This window comes from Hoplias malabaricus, chromosome 15 (genome assembly GCF_029633855.1).
Source record: "Hoplias malabaricus isolate fHopMal1 chromosome 15, fHopMal1.hap1, whole genome shotgun sequence".
Classification (NCBI taxonomy): Eukaryota; Metazoa; Chordata; class Actinopteri; order Characiformes; family Erythrinidae; genus Hoplias; species Hoplias malabaricus.
In genome coordinates, this window is record NC_089814.1 from 1826578 (window position 1) to 1846768 (window position 20191).

At 38.2% G+C, this 20191-nt stretch overlaps 1 protein-coding gene across 2 annotated transcripts; it reads left to right on the plus strand.

Annotated features, from left to right (window-relative positions):
* Window positions 1–1094: 1094 nt before the first annotated feature.
* On the plus strand, window positions 1095–18349 carry LOC136668983 (uncharacterized). 2 transcript variants are annotated; one of them, XM_066646762.1, is made up of 9 exons: window positions 1095–1201; window positions 4692–4852; window positions 12267–12323; window positions 12833–12907; window positions 14864–15157; window positions 15291–15545; window positions 17489–17590; window positions 17686–17784; window positions 18108–18349. In XM_066646762.1, exons 2-9 carry the CDS (start codon window positions 4780–4782, stop codon window positions 18188–18190), a joined length of 1038 nt encoding a protein of 345 aa, XP_066502859.1. In that variant the 5' UTR covers window positions 1095–1201; window positions 4692–4779; the 3' UTR covers window positions 18191–18349. The 2 variants fall into 2 exon arrangements, with proteins under 2 accessions (XP_066502859.1, XP_066502860.1); XM_066646763.1 differs by lacking the exons at window positions 1095–1201; window positions 4692–4852 and having other exon boundaries at window positions 12317–12392.
* Window positions 18350–20191: the final 1842 nt, after the last annotated feature.

The window sequence follows — 20191 nt, forward strand, 5'->3', positions numbered from 1 at the left end:
AATTTAGTGAACCAGAAAATTGACTTCAGGAGTCACCCAGGCCAAAACAATAAACAAACCCCACACTAACTAGTTTAGGTACACTAACTAACCTGTGCAGGACGACAAAAACAAAGACACAGTGCTAACCTTACTCCCTTGCTACAGTTAAACAGAGACAAACCCCAGTACCCTAAACAAAAACGGCAGTCACTCCCTACAACCGGTACTAATTTACAAATATATACAAAAACAGATCACAACAAGTCAAAACAAGAACCGAGTACAACTGCACAAAAGACAACGAGTCTAGTGAGGAAATTTTCCTGGCATGTGTAATGTAAACATCTCTTTTATAGTGGATGGTTGAAGCCAAACCATGAACACAGATTCTGGCATGAGCAGTCAGGAACCTAGGACTGGATCCTAGAATATATGGATAGGACAGGATAGAGACACAACATAGAGAAACATCCATGCCCATCACACCCCCTCCCACAAGAGTGAAACGGATAACAACTGGTTCACAATGAAGATACAAAAACAACAATAATAAATAAATAAACTACTAACACCTTGATAGAGCATCGACTACAATATTTTCAGAACCCTTTCTGTGAATAAGGTTAAAACTTGACTGATTAGAGACCAGCACATTAAATGTTGATTAGCATTACACATGCGCTGCAATAACACAAGTGGGCTATGATCAGTGTATACAGTGATGGGTTTGGAACTGCGACTGAGGTACACTTAAAAATGCTGCAAGGCGAGAAGGAGAGCAAGGGCTTCCTTTTCTATGGTACTGTATGTTAATTGGTGCTTGACAAACTTCTTTGAAACATAACAAATTGGATGTTCAACACCACGTGTGTCCTCCTGAATGAGAACCGCACTGGCTCCAGCATCACTTGCGTCTACCTCTAATTTAAGGGGCTTATTGAAGTCAGGTGTAGCAAGAACAGGGGAATTACTCAGCAAAGCCTTCACTGACTCAAATGCAGACTGACACACAGGAGACCAAACAAAGGGTACAGCATTCCTAAGGAGAGTGGTGAGTGGCAAAACCACGTTTGAAAATATTTTACAGAAAGTGATAATAACCAGCCATACCCAGAAAACGTTTCAGCTCCCGTTTTGACTGTTGTGTAGGAAAGGATCTGATGGCTTGAACTTTCGCATCAAGGGGGTGGACAGTACCATTTCCAACAGTTTTTCCAAGGTATGTGATCACACTTTTTCCAAATTCACATTTCTCCAAGTTTAACACAAGAGAGGCATGTTGTAATCTTATAAACACAACTTCCAGCAGCTTCACATGTTGCCCCCAAGTATCAGAAAGTAGAACCACATCATTAGGTAGCATTCACAATTAGGCACGACACCCAAAACTATATTCATAAGACGCTGGAATGTTGCTGGTGCATTCCGTAGCTGAAAGCCATAACGGTTGTAATGGAAATTTGTATATGTCTCTGTTGAAAAACCCTGTCTGCTTGTTTAGTCTGTATGCTCATTTCTAATCATCAACAGAACTCAGAAACTAAGTGTATTCCAGGTCAGTTCGAGGTCAGTGCTTTATCAGAACAAAACATTCTGTCCCTCATCTTGTATATCAAACTGGGGTGTCTCTAAGGAAACTAAGCTTGCAGAAACTTGGAGTGATTATCTTATGCCTATGAAGTATAAACTACCTTCATAAACTCTCTGTGAAAACATCTTTTGTCCACATTCACATAGTGCTCTGCGCTATTGTGTGTTGACCACCTTAAGGTTAATAAACTACTTTCTGATTGCAAATGCTCTGTTAGATTTCAATTCTTAACACTTGTACTTATTTTGTCCACCACAATGGTATACTGCAAAAACTTGTTAGGGGTAGCAAAAGCAGAAGTGTCTGAGGCACGTGGGGTAAGGGTAACTTGCCAGTATCCTTTTAAGAGGTCGAGTTTACAAACGAATTTGGCAATGCCAATACGATCTATGCAGTCTTCCATCCGTGGAAGTGGGAATGAATCTGGGGTGGTGACGGCATTAACCTTATGAAACTTAGTGCAAAACCTGTATGTATTATATTACTTTGGAACAAGAAGGCAAGGGGAGCATCATGGGCTGCTGCTGGGAACCACTAATCCATTTTCAAGCAAATATTCTGTTTCTTTGTTCAGTACAGAACGCTTGTATGGGTTTACGCGATAAGGATGCTGTCGAATAGGTTTGTGTCCACACTACCACCTTTGAGTGGTCAATGGTAAATATGAGAGTTTTTCCGAGATTTGTTGTAAAGCCTGAGTTTGGTAATTGAGCACAGGGTAAACACTGCTCATATAAAAGTTTGAGCGAACCACAAACTGAACGTCCAAAAAGCAAGGCATTCGGGCTGAACCCAGTAGACTTCTGTACTGTGTTGCGGATAGCAAACAGGAGCAAGCAGTATGTTCTCAGCATATTTTTAAAGGTTTGATGAAAACGTACGAGAGCACCCTACAACTCAGGGTGGTACGCACTAGACACGACATGTTTAATATTTAATTCTTGCACAACCTGAGAAATAAGTTTAGGCATAAAGTTAGTACCCTGGTTAGACTGAATGTTTTGGCAAGCCAAGGGTGGAGCAAAATTTAATCAATATTTTGATTACAGATCATGATTTCAAGGTGCGTAATGGAATGGCCTCAGGGAACCGAGTAGCAGCACACAAGTGCCAGAAGGTAACAATTTCCCAAGCGAGATTTTGGCAATGGACCAACACAATCCACAATCAATTTTTCAAACGGCTCTCCTAAAGCAGGTATAGGGCAGAGGGGGGTGACCGGAATCTCCTGGTTTGGTTTTCCGACAACCTGACAGGTATGACAAGACCGGCAATAATATGTGACATCTGATCTAATGGAAGGCCAATAGAAATGTTTTAAAATACGCTGCAATGTTTTCCTAGTCCCTAGATGGCCAGCAAGGGGGTGGTCATGAGCTAATGATAAAACGTGTGACTGGTAAGGATGGGGAACTACGATCTGGTAAACCTCATCACATTCACCGTAGGAACTAGAGGGAACCCAGGACCTCATCAATACACCTTCCTCAATAAAATACAGATTATTGTACCATTTAAGCTGCATGTTTGGTCTGTGACTGTTCTAAAACATTTATCTAGAGTATAGTCAGCTTTTTGAGTGGTGATTAGTGCAGTTCGAGTTATCGGATCTGAATACCCTGTTATAAGGGAAACAGAATTTGTGTGAGCACAATCAGATGGTGGAAGAATGTCATCAGCAGACTTGGAACAAACATCAGGGTCCACATTACACATAAAGGTTTCTGATAAATTAATATCAGAAAATTTACGAGCCTGAGCATGAGTCAAAACACAAGCGGGGAAAAGAGCAAAGAGCGCGTCATCCTCCACTGGATCATTAACTACCTCCGGTAGCATGTATATTTCTCCACCAGCGAGGTCGTTACCCAAAATAAATGAAACACCATCAACAGGCAGCTTAGAATGAATGGCAACCTTTACAATACGTTCAAAGTTTTCTGCATTCAAAAGAACTAAATGCAAGGAAAACCTAAGTACTCCAAGTTCAATCCCTTGCACCAAAACATCACTGCCACAATAGGACTCCTTAGTAAATGGCAGAATGCTGTCCAGAATAAATAACAAGCTACAACTGAGCTGCACCAGTGTAGCTTGAATACAGGCTCGATGGCAGAGGAGACCGAAATATAAGACTCATCATGTGTTTATGAGGGAACGTGCTTATGGCACTAACTTATTTTTTTTACAGGCGAACCAGAGTGAGAACCTTTACGCTGGAGCGCTGGGCATGCAGCAATAAGGTAGCCTTGTTCATGATAGTAAAAACACTCAGGAGTATCAGCAGGGACCGATGCAGTGGATATAGTGTCGTCAACAGGTGTTCTTGGGGCAATGTGAATAGAAAACACATTATGTTTAGATGGCAAAGTAAAAACAGTCTTATGTGTCAATACAAACTTGTCTGCTAACGTAGCAGCATCAGACAATCTATTCACTTTCTGCTCGTTAAGGTAAAGCACTGTTTTCTCAGGAAGATTATTTTTAAAATCTTCTAAGATGATTAGTTCTTAGAAGATTTGTCCAAAGGTAATAACGTGCTAGCTGTACACCATTTCTCAAATAAAACTTCTTCTCTCGTCTTCTCTCGGGCAAATTCAATGAACGTCTGGCTGGGGGTTTTCATTACAGACCTAAAATTCTGTCGATAAGCCTCGGGGACCAGCTCATAAGCTCTTTTAACAACATCATAATCCAAACTCTGTTCTAATGAGAAGGTAGAACAAACTTCTTGGGCCTTCCCCACTAATTTACATTGTAACAACAAGGACCATAGGTCCTTGGGCCAACTAAGCGTGGTAGCAATATGCTCAAAAATAGTGAAATAAGCATCTACTTCATTCTCCCTAAATGCGGGCACAAGACTGATTTGTCGAGTGACATCAAAGTGTTCTGAGTTACCCACGGATGTAGAGCATGCTGGAGAGTGTACTGAAGAGTGGGGCATGGGTACCGGGGGAGCAACAGCTGCCTGACTGCCAGAGTGAGCTCTGACTTCAGGGAGGGGGACAGGCCTGATGCCCGCCAAACTTAACTTTGTCAATTCCCGATAGGCACAATTCTGTAACGCTGGCAGACGGAGACATTCTGCTTCACGCTCTTGAATTTTAATTTCCAGCTCCAACTCCTTCAGCCGGACAGCCAGGCGGGGAACTAATCCAGGAGACAGGGAACTGCTGGGACCTATGCACGGCTGAGTGTCTGGGATGTCTGCAACCTCCGTCGCTTCCGCAACCAGAACAGCACTTGAATCAACACCCAGGGAAGTTTCCCTTTCAGGTAAGATCCCTTTACTAATGAGCTCAATCTCCAATAAACACTTTATTTGATATTTTGGAGCAGAACGGGAAACACTAATAAAAAAAAAGCAGGTCTTCTCTTTGACATAAATCAAAACTTTCTAAGGTAAGCTCAAGTGCAAATGTGACTAAGTCAAATCTAGCCTTGTCAACTACTACCTTCCGCCCACCCAAAAAAAAAAAAATAATAACACCAGCCAGAATAAAGAAAACAAAAGGGACGAGCCCCCAATTATGTTACAACCTGGTCTAGGTCAGACCGCAACAAAAAACAAGGCCAAAACAACAAACAAACCCTACATTAACTAGTTTAGGTACACTAACTAACCTGTGCAGGAAGACAAAAACAAAGACAGTGCTAAGCTTACTCCCTTGCTACGGATCAACAGAGACATGGGATTTTAACTGGGACAGTGTGCTTTGGTCAGATGAGACCAAGATAGAGCTTTTTGGCAACAAACCCTGAAGTGGTTAAACACCTTAAGTATGGGGGAGGATCACTGATGCTGTGGGCCCGTTTGTCCTCCAAAAGACCTGGGAACCTTGTAAGCATACATGAGATCATGGACATTTTAAATCAGAATCTGGTTGCCGCTGCCCGAAAGCTGAAGATAGGTTGTCACTGGGTCTTTCAGCAAGATAATGACCCTAAACATGTGGCCAAATCTACTCAATAATGGTTCACAAGGCACACAGTCAAGCTCCTCTCATGGCCATCTCAGTCCCCAGACCTCAACCCTATAGAAAACTTGTGGGGTGAGCTGAAGAGGAGAGTGTATAGAATACCCATGACTCTGGACGATTTAGAGAGGTTGTGCAAAGAGGAATGGTCTAAGATCCCTCTTTCTGTATTCTCCCATCTTGAAGAGGTATAGGAGAAGAGTAAGTGCTGTCTTGTTGGCAAAAGGGGGTTGGACAAATTACTAACACCATGGGTGGCAATAATTGTGGCGCCTATGATTTAATTCAAAAGATTTTTTAATGTGTGATTTTTTTTTTTTTTTTTTTTTTTTTTTTTTTTTTTTCCCCCACCAAATAAAGGCACTTGATTTAAAGCTTAGATTTATTTTTTGCATTTTTGTCCTATATTATTAAAAAAAAAAAAAAGAATTGATTAGAAGCCAAAAAACACTTCTTAACCAGGGGTGCCAATAATTATGGAGGGCACTGTAATTCCCTCTTTCCAACTTTTAAACTCCTAGATTTCTCCTAAAGGAAGCTGCCATAACACCCTTGCCTCCACTGCTTTCTAAGAGCCCTTAACTTCTGAATTGGTTCTATTTCTACTTGCCATGTTGACTTCTCTCTTTCTTGTTCCCTTTGCTTTGTCTGCAATGTATTAAAATTTGCCATTCCATATTTGTAAATAACTTTACCCACACTTTTCAGTTTCCTTTCTGCTGATCCATCCATCCATCCATTATCCACCGCTTATCCGGGTCCGGGTCACGGGGGAAGCAGTCGGAGCAAAGAAACCCAGACCTCCCTCTCCCCAGCCACCGCCTCCAGCTCCTCCGGGGGTATACCGAGGCGTTCCCAGGCCAGTCGAGACATGTAGTCTCTCCAGCGTGTTCTTGGTCTGCCCCGGGGCCTCCTCCCCATTGGACATGCCCGGAACACCTCACTAGGAAGGCGTTCAGGAGGCATCCGAACCAGATGTCCAAACTACTTCAACTGGCTCCTCTCGACGTGGAGGAGCAGCGGCTCCACTCCGAGTCTCTCCCAGATGTCCGAGCTCCTAACCCTGTCTCTAAGGGAGAGTCCAGACATCCTGTGGAGAAAACTCATTTCAGCCGCTTCTCGCGCTCTCGTTCTTTCGGTCACTACCCAAAGCTTGTGACCATAGGTGAGGGTTGGGACATAGATCGAATGGTAAATCGAGAGCTTTGCTTTTCTGCTCAGCTCTCTCTTCACCACAACGGACCAGTACAGAGCCCGCATTACTGCTGACGCTGCACCGATCCGCCTGTCAATCTCATGCTCCATCTTTCCCTCACTCGTGAACAAGACCCCAAGGTATTTAAACTCCTCTACTTGAGGCAGGATCTCACTTCCAACCTGGAGAGATCACTCCACCCTTTTCCGACTGAGTACCATGGACTCGGACTTGGAGGTGCTGATCCTCATCCCTACCGCTTCACACTCGGCTGCAAACTGGTCCAGCAAAAGCTGGAGGTCCCAGCTCGATGAAGCCAACAAGACCACATCATCTGCAAAAAGCAGACATGGAATCCTGAGACCACCAAACCGGACAACCTCCACCACTTGGCCATGCCAAGAAATTCTGTCCATAAAAATTGTGAACAGAACCAGTGGCAACGGGTGGAAACCAGTCGGACTTACTGCCAGCCATACGAACCAGACTCCTGCTCTGTTTGTACAGGGAATGGATAGCTTGTAGCAAAGAGCACCCCACAGAATACCCCGAAGGACACGGTCGAATGCCTTCTCCAGATCCACAAAACACATGTAGACTGGTTGAGCAAACTCCCATGCACCCTCCAGGATCCTAGCGAGGGTAAAGAGCTGGTCCTGTGTTCCACGACCAGGGCGGAATCCGCATTGTTCCTCCTGGATCTGAGGTTCAACTATCAGTGGGACTTTCTTCTTCAGTACCCCCGCATAGACCTTCCCGGGGAGGCTGAGGAGTGTGAAGGATTGGGCAGAAAATAAAATTAAAATGGCCAGCCGCAGTAGAAAATGTAGGGTGGAAATATATAAATGATTTGAGAGGTATATTAGCTTTTAGAGAAGAAATTGAATACTTCAGGTAAAGTTATTTATTAATATGGTATGGCAAGGTTTGCTATGCTGCAGAAAAAGCAAACGGGACAAGATATTGTGAAGTCAAGACGGCAAGTAGATATAGATGAACTAATACAGGAATTAAGGGCTCTTAGGAAGCAGTGGAGGCATGTAGGGGAAGAGTAAAGAGAGGGCATTGAGGTACTGCTTCCTTGCCATTCAGACACTTTGCTGCTTAGCTCTGCTATCTTCTTTCATTTTTTTCAAAACCTACATGTTTTTTGTGATAGAGTATCTGAGCTTTTAAATATACAAAAGTCAGCAGCACTACTAAGCCAAAACTAGATATTTTCTGATTTTGATACATTTTAAAGTAGTGGGATTGCTCTAGGAACCAGGACAGTTTCAACAGGCTACAGTAGAAGAAACTTGTTAAATGCCTCATTTTGTTCAACACATGTGCTGTCAGAATTGTTACGGACTTCTACAGAGAATGTCAGATTTGTAAAGGGAGTTTTCATAACTCCTTCGTTAAAATCTGAAAGTAAAGTTCAGTAGTCATCTCAAACCATCCACTTGCAGTCTTGACACACTACCAACCAAACTTTTAAAGAGTGCATTTCACACTATAGCACCAGACATACTCCACATTGTAAAACAGCAGTTGTAAAGCCTCTTCTAAAAATGTAAAATTTAGAATCATCTCAGATAAGTAACTACAGACCACTTTCTAATTTACTATTCATTGGCAAATATCATTGAGAAAGTAGTTTTCAGGCAAATCACTAGTTTTTTGTCCATAAACAGAAGCCTAGACAAATTCCAGTCCGGGTTCTGGTCTAATCGCAGCACAGAGACTGCTCTAATCAAGGTAATTGATGACGTTCTCTTAAATAAGGAGACTGGAAAGGTATCTCTTCTATTACTTCTTGACCTTAGTGCTGCCTTTAAATAAAAGTGGACCAAGAAGAGAACCCTGGGGGACACCACAGGTCATTGGCATGTTCTCTGAAATATTATTTTCTATTTCAACAAAGTAGGTCCTGCCTTCGAGGTAAGAAATGAACCACTTCAGGACTGTTCCTGAGAGCCCAGTTTGTGAGTCTATCTATAAGAATCTTATGGTCAATAGTATTAATTTATATATGCTTCCTCTTGGCCAGATTCTACAGGACTATGTTCCTATCACAGCTATGCAGATGATACTCAGATTTACATGGCCCTATCCCCAAATGACTCTGGTCCTGACTCATTAAGCAAGTGCCTTGTACTCATCACTAACTGGATGAGACATAACTTTCTGCAGCTGAATAAAGATAAAACAGATATTATACAATTTGGCAACAGCAATGAGAGACTAAGATTGGCTGCATATCTGGACTCAAGAGCCCTCAAATCTAAAGAACTGGCTCGCTAGGGCAGCGTACTTTAGGAATCTTTTTAATTTTGTGAAGACCTTATTTGGTAAGGAGAAATCAGAGTTTAAAAGTTGGAAAGTGGGAATTGGAGGAGCATTTCAATAACGTGTATAATCATGACACGTCTATTCATGACATGTATATTTCAATGACAAGATAATCCACCACTAAGTGAAATAAAGTGGCAAATGGAGGTTAGCCCACCAAAATGGAGTGAGGTTCAAGATGTGGTGCATCATGCAAAGGCAAGTTCTGCTCCAGGGCCTAATGGTGTGCCGTATGGAGTGTACAAGTATGCACCTGAGGTTTTGAAGGTTTTGTGGAGGTTGATGGTCATAGTTTGGAAGAAAGGGATCATTCCAAAAGAGTCGAGAAGAAAAGATGGTATCCTTATCCCTAAAGAGAAAATGCTGTGGGTATAAAACAGTTTCTGCCCATAAGTATTCTTAAAATTCTTATTCGTAAGATTTTCTTTAGTGTGATAATGCTGAGACTTGCTGCTTATTTAAAAGCAAACAATTAATTGATACGTCAGTACAAAAGGCAGGGGTTTCTGGCTTTGCAGGATGTTTGGCACATAGCAGCATGATCTGTCATCAGATTCAGACAGCAAAGAAAGAGGGTAGAGATCTACATGTTATTTTCCTAGGTTTAGCAAATGCATTTGGCTCAGTGCCACATAAGCTTATGTGGAAAGCCTTTATATTTTCCAGGTGCCAGATAAGGTTACTAGGCTTGTTGGAGCATATTTTGAGGACATTCAGTTTTGCTTTAGTACTTTTAGTTTTTTAAATCATGGCAGCGGTTAGAAATGGCTGGATGTATGATTTCACCATTAGCATTTACAATGGCGATGGAGGTAGTAATCAGGGCCTCTAAGTGGGTTGTAAGCAGGGAGAGGTTGCATGATGGTACTCACTCCCCCCAATCAGGTCTTACATGGACGACATGACAACCCTGGTGACTACGATGGTTGCTGGGGAAGTTAAATGATAATCTAAGATTGGCTAGGCTGAAAGTGAAACTGAGCAAGTCTAGAAGTCTGCTGACTGTCAAAGGGAAACTTGTCCAGGAAAATGTTGTGATGGAAAGAGAAATGCTGCCTACAGTACTGGAGAGACCAGTGAAAAGTTTAGGTAGATTGTATAGTGCAGCTCTAAATGACACCAACCAAGCTGTTGGAATAAAGGCTGATACAAAAACGAGCGTTGGCAGGTCTGGTCACTCTTTCCGTTGCTGTTTGTTGTCTAAGGATCACAGTGAGAGACAAACCCAGTGAGTTTCACTTCATTTTATCTTTAAAGTGATAAAATTTCATTTTCTCCTCTGCTCAGAGAACAGTGAGATCATAAAAGTGTGGATTAGAAAAGGAAAAAAAAACCCAAAATGATTATTTAAAATGATTATGTTTATTTATAGACAGCATACATCTGTTTACACTGAGGTGAAGCTTAAAAACAGAGAAACAAAACAAGACTGGCATGAGATTTAGGACTCAGCCATTTACACAGAGGTTTGAATGGACAACTGTGAAGAACAAATACCCAACTGAAACCATAAACATTATGAGATGATTCCAGACACTAAATCTCTCTTTCTTAATTCTGTCTTTATGTTTGTCTTTATTTTTGTTTTATTTGTATATTTATCTTTGTAGGCTAAAGCTGCACTGTGTTAGAAAAATTATTGTATTTTTTAGGTGAGTGAGGTTTATTGATGTGCCACTTTTCATGCCCCGGACAATCACCCATGTCTCAGTAATAGTAGATCAGGGTTTAAACAGTATGATGAGGGAGATCTATTACAGTGTACGTGAGGACGGAACTAGCAATGAGTCCAGAACCAGGTCATATTCCCTGATTTCTTATAATGTTGAGGTCCTGAGTTGTTTGGGTAAATGGTGTGGTATTAAGTGCAATGGGAGGGGATGATGATGTTGGATGCATTCAGATTGATCCTGTCTTTGTCCTTGCCTGAATAAGAGAATAAAAAAAAGAGGTGCACTAAAGCTAAGCTGCAGCAATGGGACAAAGGTGTACACAACAATGAAACTGGAAACTTTTAAACTTTATGATCGTTTTACACAGAGCAGTGGAGGGTCTCCTTCAATTATTTAGTAAGGTGTGGGTGTGGGTGTGTGACCCAGACTGCTGTGTGTGTTTGTGTTGCACGCCAGTGAAGTTATTTTTGCTGTAACTGTGTAAACTGCTGGTTTAAACTAAGGATTGTTTGTATTTTTAAAGCTATAAACTTTCAGTTGTGTGAAGGTTGTGTAAATGCTCAGTTGTGTGATGGTTGTGTAAATGTTCAGATGTGTGAAGGTTGTGTAAATGTTTAGTTTTGTGAATGTTGTGTAAATGTTCAGCAGTGTGAAGGTTGTGTCTCTGATAAGACAAACCTGTGCTCTTGTTTCTCTGTCTATATTAAGCTGGACGGATGTGACTGAAGAACAGATCTGTGTATGAGCTGTGAGCTGATGTGGAGTAGAGTGTAGATAGTAGTGAGTGGTCGGTTTGTGGTCAGCAGTGCTGATCTGAGGTGGTTTTTAGCAGCATGTGGCATATGAGTCTGTGAGAGTGCAGCAGCAGAGCTCTGTTCACTGTAAACTCTCGCTCTAATGATCCAAGTCTCATCTTAATGTTTTGATAAAATCCACTATAAACATGACAATGCACTGTATTTATTGTATGACAATGGCTCACTTGTGGACCTTATTATGTTTGTGTGAAGCTGATTATTTATACAAGGTGCAATCTTCCAACATTCATGTTGCCTTGGTACCCATTAAATATAACACTAAAGTGGCCCCACACTAACTGGAAATTTCCAGATCTTTGATTCATAAGAACAACTGATTTAATTGTTGCAACATGGCTTCCTCTAAAATCTTTGACATAAAAATGTGTAACTGGTTTATACTTCACAGCTCACACGGATCATGATTTGGTTTCTTGATCAGTGAAGCCCTGTCTAGATGAATGCAGATATATTTTTCACAAATATATCGTCCACACAGTGTTGTGGGTCACTCTAAACTAAGGTTTTTGAAAGCGTTCTCTAGATTTCAGATTCCAACATAATAATAAATATAAATGATGTATTAGAAATATAAAAAGCATTGGTAAGAGCTAGATTCAGTCATTTCAGGACTTGCATAGTGCATAGAGAAATTTGCGATTAAACCTGTTTTTTCCTCATGGTTTATGGTGTTTTGATGTCTCCCTTTACAAGGTATTCTGGCCCCCTACTGGACTGGCATGACAATGAAGCTGTTTTTCAAAAATGGAGGTAGGCCTCACCAGCACGGATGAATCGGATCTCCTGTCATTCACTATGGAATCACAAACTTCTTGCAAGGTCACTTCTTCAGAAGAATGTTCTTTTAGAGAACACAAGTCCATTCTTTGTGTTCTTAGTTTTGAGAAACAAGCAAAGTCCTAATGCTGAGGTAGTGAAATCTCTATAGAAACACACACAGTGATCTGGAGCAGCTACACATGATCCTAAAGTTAACATGCTAAATGCTAAGTGTCTACAGAGATGTGTACACACTCTTTAATTATGAGGATGAACACCATCCTCACAGCAATGTTGCACTAAATCCGCTCAGAAGAGTAGAGCCTGTTCTTGCAGTCAGAGGAACCCTGGAGAACTGTTTGTAAACTGTGAATGTGTGAGAGTGTTGTTGGTGTCTGTGGACCCTGTGCTATTTGTGGTGCTATATTTCTGTTTGTGCGTGGTTGGGGGAATATTGCGGGGGGTGTTGGGTGTGTATAAGTTGGTGTGCTGTTTTGCAGGCATCTGTCTCTCACAGAGACAAGCTGAGAGCATGACTTTGTGGATCCTGTTCCTCCTGCTATGTTTACACCATGGTAAGAACCTAAAAACCTCTGGAACTGGGTTCTGCTAGAATTCTTTATTAAAGGCTGTAGTTCGAGAACACTCAGAGAACCAGTCCATTTGTTTCATCTGTGAAGTGCTTCTGTTTTTTATCTGTAAAGAATGCTGTTTGTTTTATTAGATTTTTCATTTTTAAGGTTCTCCTGTGGTCCTTTATTCAAAGCAAAGACTCTGTATGGAATCCCAAAAACCTAAGAACACAATGAATGCAGATTTCTCTAAGATTTATTGTCATAAATGTTACTTAATGGAATCAAAAATGGTACAGCTTTCTTCAGGATACAGAACCATGAAGTGTCAAACCCGAGTAGATAGATAGATAGATAAATAGACAGATAATTGAAATCCAAGAAGTTCTCCATCTGGTTAACTGTTCTCTTCTGTGTTGCAAAACCTGCTGTAAATGTCAAAAAACAGTTTTGCCAAAGTATAGAACAGTCTAGAAATGCAGCTTCTGAATGCAGTGGAAAGGGAATTGGAAGTATTAAAGAAATGGTTTGATATTAACAAGTTATCACTGAATTTAAATAAAACAAAGTTTATAATACTCTGAACTAGACAAATAAATTAAGTCTTATGAAGAACTTATGATCAATAATGTGAAAATAGAAAGAGTGTATGAAAACAAATTTCTGGGTGTGATAATTGATCATACATTAGGTTGAAAACCACATATAAATTATGTAAAAACAAAAATCTCTAAAATAATTGCAGTATTATATCAAATTAAAAATATTCTGAATGTGAAATCACTTTATATACTGTACTGTTCTTTCATAGTTCCATACATGACCTACTGTGTGGAGGTATGGGGAAACAAATATAAAACCATAACTAAACCAATTACCATGCTACAAAAAAAGCTATAAGAATCGAAAGGACTATTATGAACCAACAACAAACTAGTTAATAATTTACAGGCTTTAAAATTCAATGATATAGTTCATTGTAATACTGCACAAATAATGTACAAAGCACAATACAAGTTACATCCCAACTGTGTTCAGAAATTTTTTTAAATTAAAGAGAGCAAATATGAAATGAGAGGAACAGGTATGTTTACAAAAACAAGAGCAAGGACAAATAAAAAAAATAGATGTATATCCATTAAGGGGGTTCATTTGTGGAATAAGGAACTAAAATTGTGTAGCTCACTTTGGCAAGTTTAAAAAAAAAAGTAAAAAAAAAAAAAAAAAAAAAAAAGAAAAAGGTAGTAAGCACTTATAAAAAACATGGAATTATTATTGTGAAAAAATGGAATGTTTTCTTTCCATGATTGTTTTGTATTGTCTAAATACAGAAGTAAAATGAATATTAATTAGCCAAGTATAAAGGGTAGGCACAATAAGCTAATGCTTCAGTCTATACCTTTTTGGTTTGTATTTGTTTTGTTTTGACTGTCATGTCTATTAATTTATATTTTATTTGTTATTATTATTTTCTTCTTTTTAGGTAATTATTATTAATAATAATTATTTTTTTTTATAATGTAGTCATTTTGAAAACCGAAGTAAACCCTAAACTAATGATCTAGAACCCTTTTCTTCTAAGAGAACTAAGAAAAAATAGAACAATGAAAATATTACTTTACAGAGTGGAATGATGTTATGAAGGATAACCTACTGTAAATGGTTCTCTATGAAATACATTGTAAATAATGTAAAAAACTATGTTCTGTTCCTTTCCCCTAAATACAGGTTCTTCACTGTTCCTTAATCAAAGAGGAGAACCCTGAAACAATGACATTTTATCTTTCTGAAATAACAATGTTTAATACATTTTAAAATAGGGCACTAAACATGGTTCCACAACACCTTGTTCAGCAGCATGTAGAACATTTTTATTCAGAATCTAAAACATTTCATTTGGGGAAAAAAATAAAATGAATGAATATGTTAGCACTTTATTAAAACACTTTGTTTTTTCAGTTTCAGGCGAAGACATTGTACAGCTAGTACTCCAAGTGGGAACAGTGGTTCTCCTGGAACCAAACAGGATCATACCAGTTTCTGAGAGACCTGATGTGAGATGGAAGTGGAATGACATTCTTCTGAAAGCAGTCATGGGCAATCAACAATATAAAAATAAGTACAGTCTTTTACCAAACGGAACACTGCAGATTAACCATGGGTCCAAATCAGACTCGGGAAATTACCACCTGGAAATTTTTGACATACAAGGAAAACGTTTCACACACCAACAGTGGAAACTCACCTTTGTGGGTATGGATGTTTTTCTCTTCTATTTGTTCTCCTGTATTGGTTCTGTCTATTTCTTACTCTTCCACACTTTTATAATTAAGATTGTAGTTGTTATAATCAGCAGTTATTTCAGTGTGTGGGTTCTGTCCTGCAGAACCTGTGTCAGTTCTCCGGGTTTGGCGTTCCTGTTCCGGACACCAGAATATCACCGTAAAGTGTGCCGTGGAGAGCGGAGACAATGTTCGGTTCATGTGGAAGTTTAAAGGCACTGAATGGAAAGTGGAACCCCCGGAAACATCAGGGGAACCCATGGTTCTTCTCCAGTTTGATGGAGAACCTCCTGGCGATCTGGTCTGTGAGGCATTTAATAACGTCAGCTTTGTAAGAGCAGCGGCTTCTCACTGCAGGGGTAAATTTAATTTAAATAATTACTCTAATTAATCACTCTGGAAACAGTCTTGAATTCTGCTACTCAAACACTTCAATCAATTAATTCATTACTGGTTATTACCTTTAATTACTGAAGGTACTATATGCTGTACAATACAGTCCAGAGGTAAATGCATGGACGAGTGGTGGTAGTAATAAAGTGGTTAGGTTTGTGTGTGAAGGGGAATGCGTTTGAGAGACTGTAAATATTAGTAGATGGGATGAAGCACGAAACTGGATATGTGGATGTAGGTAAAAAACTGCAGGCCCAGAATGCATTGTATTAACTACCCTGAAGCTAGACATGGTGCCATATTCTGTAGGGCTAACCCCGGATATTCAGCTGTTCAGATATTAGTTCATTGCGTAGGTATTGGGTAGGCCTCATCAACATAAATGTCCTAAATAAAGCCCAAAAGAGTCCAACCCCCCTACAACAACCTACTTGCAATGAAGTGTGGCGAAGTTACAGTTCATTTTGTCAGCTTCACACCTCAAATTAGACCAGACCACCTCCACAAAGCTCTGGTTAATTTGTGTATTCTGTGCCCTTAGCTGCACCATTTATTTGTGAGTTAGGGAGCGAGTTAGCGGGAATAGCAGCACAGACTCTGGGTTTTCAAAAACCGCAGATTTTCTGAACGACAAACACCCCTCATAACACACACACACACTGAGTATACAAATAATCAGCAAATTATATTACCAAAGTTCTGAAGCCCTGAAAATGGTGGGGACAACCCTAGTACTCTGAAAGTAAAGGGATAGTAAACTTCATCAAGTAAACAGTTCCATTTCAGGATGCGGTAGATGAAGCATTCAAAAGGAAGAAGCTGAAGAATGCGGACTTGGCGGCTGAGGTGAGGGAATGCAGGTGGCAGGCACATGTAAGACCGGTGGAGATAGGTGTTAGGGGATTTGTAGCCAAGTCTGCTGCATAACTGCTTGTGCAGTTCGGCATCAGGACCTGGAAACTATGGGCAGCTGTGAAGGAGTCATCAGAAACCGTTGAAAGGTCTAGTCAGTGTTTGTGGATAAGGAGAGCACAGATTACTTGGGGAAATGCACTGTAAGTAAGTAGGTTTTATTTATATAGCACGTTTAAGACGACAAGTTAACCGAAGTGCTGTACAAAAGAAATAAAAACATAAAACAAGAAAAAATAAAATATAAAGATAACATAACATAATATATAAACATAAAATTCATTAATTCGTTCATTATCTGTAACCCTTATCCAGTTCAGGGTCGCGGTCAGTCCAGAGCCTACCTGGAATCATTGGGCGGAAGGCAGGAATACACCCTGGAGGGGGCGCCAGTCTTTCGATTTTTTTTTTTTTTTTTAAAGTTAAAAGAATGAATAATTTTAGCTTCAGGGTGAAGTGGCTGTGTTGCACTAAAGCTACAGGAATAAATGAGACTATTAAATGAGATTAAATCCTAACCAAGAGATGATTTTAATCTGACAGTCAAGTGTTTTGTGAAATGCATTTGGAGAACAGCAGGGGACACTGTTTATTCTCAACAGGAGTTAGTGTATGGTTTAACAACATTCAGCAAAGTTCAGTTCCTCCTATGACATCTAAATACATAAAATAAACAAAGTCACAATAAAACCAGAGAAAACAAGGTTAAGGCCAGATCTCAAATATGTCACAGTTGTATTTCCTCTTAAAGTTCTAACTCAGTTCTTTATGTTCTTTAATGTAACACGATATTTACACATTCTCAAAAAACATGGTTCCACATCAATCAAACATTTACACAGTATAGATTTCAGTGGATCAAACCCATAGGTTAAAATGTTCTATGATTTTGTTTAAAGCATGTGTATTATTGTGTATTATTTTGATATAGATATAGGAACTGGATGTCACTGTAAAGATAATATATAACAGTTCTAGATATTTGATTTTTTTCTAGATTACTTCCCTACTGCTGCCTCCTCAGTTCTGTTCCTGGTGATCAGCATTTGGATTGGAACCATGATCTTTATCAGAACCTTCAGCAAAAACAACAGCCCAGGTCAGAATTACAGTTACTGCTCAACTCAGAAGAATAAACAATAGATCAACAATCACCTGCTCTTTAATCACATAATCAATAAACTCTTGTTACAGCTGTGGAGGAGAATATTTATCTTGATATGCGTGGGGTTACAGAACAGAGAAACTCACCTCAACTATCTAGAACAACAACAATGGAGGATCCAAATTATGGTAATCCATATTAAATTGGTCTGCATATTATATCACACTTTAGAACTTGTAAAGTGAAATATTTAGATTAAATATCATTAAAGTATTCAAATTCATATATTTAAGTGATTTAGCTTCATAGAATTGCACTTTATTAAACACATTGTAACACTAACTCGAATCACAATTCAACTATCTACAATGCAACTTGTGGTAAATTATGTGATGATGTTGTTGTTGTTGTAATGACTTAATACTGGATGACCAGTTTATTTTAAATGTATTCAGGAATTAATTTACAATAATAATAATATAATAATATAATAATAATAAATCTTCTGCAGATGTTTACAGGGTTCTGCAAAATAATCCATCATCTTCACTGTCCTCCCAGTCTCCAAATTTTGATGATGTGTACGTACTGTGATGCTATACATTTTTTAATTATTTGTAAATATATAAAGTGATGGAAATGGGGGGAAAAAAAGAGTAATTTTCTTTTTTCCCGTTTGAGCTGATGACAAAATAAACCTGTCCGTAAAGGGATTTTATAACAGTCCGATGCAGAGTAAAACCTTTGTGTGTGTGCACGCATTATGTATTTTTTTAGATGTATTAGTGTAACACAAGTTAATCTAAGATTTTTTTTTCAGTTCAAATTATCCTGAAGTTCAGAATAAAATTGTATTTTCATTTTTGTGAATGTTTCATCAAAACAGATTAATAGAAAAATTGTCAAAAACCTTCTCCTGCTTTTTGTTTTAATGCAGAACATTTCATTATAAAATGTAACACATACAATGTGCCATAACTTTTGTTCAGGTCCCATAAATTAAATGGTCTCATTAAATTGTACTATTCAGAATATGCACAAAAACATAAAAAAATGCATAAAAAGTAAAAAAAAAAAAAAAAAAAATATATATATATATATATATGTGTATGTGTGTGTGTGTAAAAAGTTCTGTGTTTGATCCTAAATAAAACATTTGCAGAAAGACATTTAAAGAAGTGCTGTATGTTTATTGTTCATGTGACATTTTTCAGGTTGAGAAAAATTCAGTTTGAAACTAGATTTCTGTTTGCATTATTTTATTCATAACATTTGAGACATAAAATAAGTAATATTTTTGTAATAATTTACCAAACAATACATTAAAATATACATTTAAAGTAGTAACTGGTTGTCTAAATTTATTAAAGATGTAATAAATAAAAAAAGAGATTTTTATGATTCATATCTGTAAATGTGAGAGTCAACTTAATTAGTAATAAATAAATTAATTAATAAATTAAATTACAAATATATACATCGCATTTTTAAAAAAGAAATGGAAATCCTCTTTTTGCTTGAAATAACAGTTAAGAAATTATCGTATCCTTGATTCTCCAGAATGTAACCTGTGAAAAATACATACTTAAAATCCTAAGTGTTTAATGAAAGTTTAATTACAAAATTATAAATCAATAAAGAGACCACAATGCAAAAATCTTCTGACAGGGACAAGTAAATATATGTTTTGTTACTTAATTTAGTGTGTGATTGAAAATATTTCAAATATCAAATTGTAACATTGTTTTTTAAGTTTATGCAGCAGTGTTACTGTTCATAGGAGTAAAATTATTATTCATTTTAATCCTCATATTTCAAGTGTTGTGGATTGTTTTACACACCCTACAAAGCAATGTTTCAAATAATGTGCAAAATACAAGATTGTATTCTTCTTGCAAAAAACAAAGACAATGTGTAGAATAATATTTAAACAGATGTATCTCAACATTAATCAAATTGTAGTATTTTTTAGGAATATTTCTACTTTATAAACCTAAGAAATAAATGAAAAAGTATTTAAAACTAACTATACTTGTTGTTAAATATTTTTCCAAATGTAAAATGTTCCTGTTTTGATGAATAGCAAATTATACAAATTAGATCTGAAAAAAGTGCGTGATATTTTGTAAATGTTTCATTATATCAAATAAATTATTTAATAATAATCACGAAAGCAACAAAACTGGAGATGAGGTTTTGCAAGGGTCTTACCCATGTTTCTGGGTCAGAGGAACATTAACGAAGCATCATATGCAAATGATGTCAAGGTTAAAATGAAGGAGATAAAAGGTTTACAACTTCAGCTGCACAACCCACTGCTTTATTACTTTACTTTAGTCAATCATTCAACAAACAGGTGACAAAGACCAAAGGCAAACAGACAAACGGACAAGTGAAACACTTGTTAAAACATTCATTTTATGTAAAAATGACTCTTCATCCATTTAATTAAGAATAAACATTCTTTATACATTAAATAATAATGAATACATACATTCAAGGGATTATGCATATACAGTTTTGTTAATAATTTAGTTTAGTATGAAAGTTAATTATTTAATTTAAAAAGGTGTTATCTTAATATTAAAGAAATTG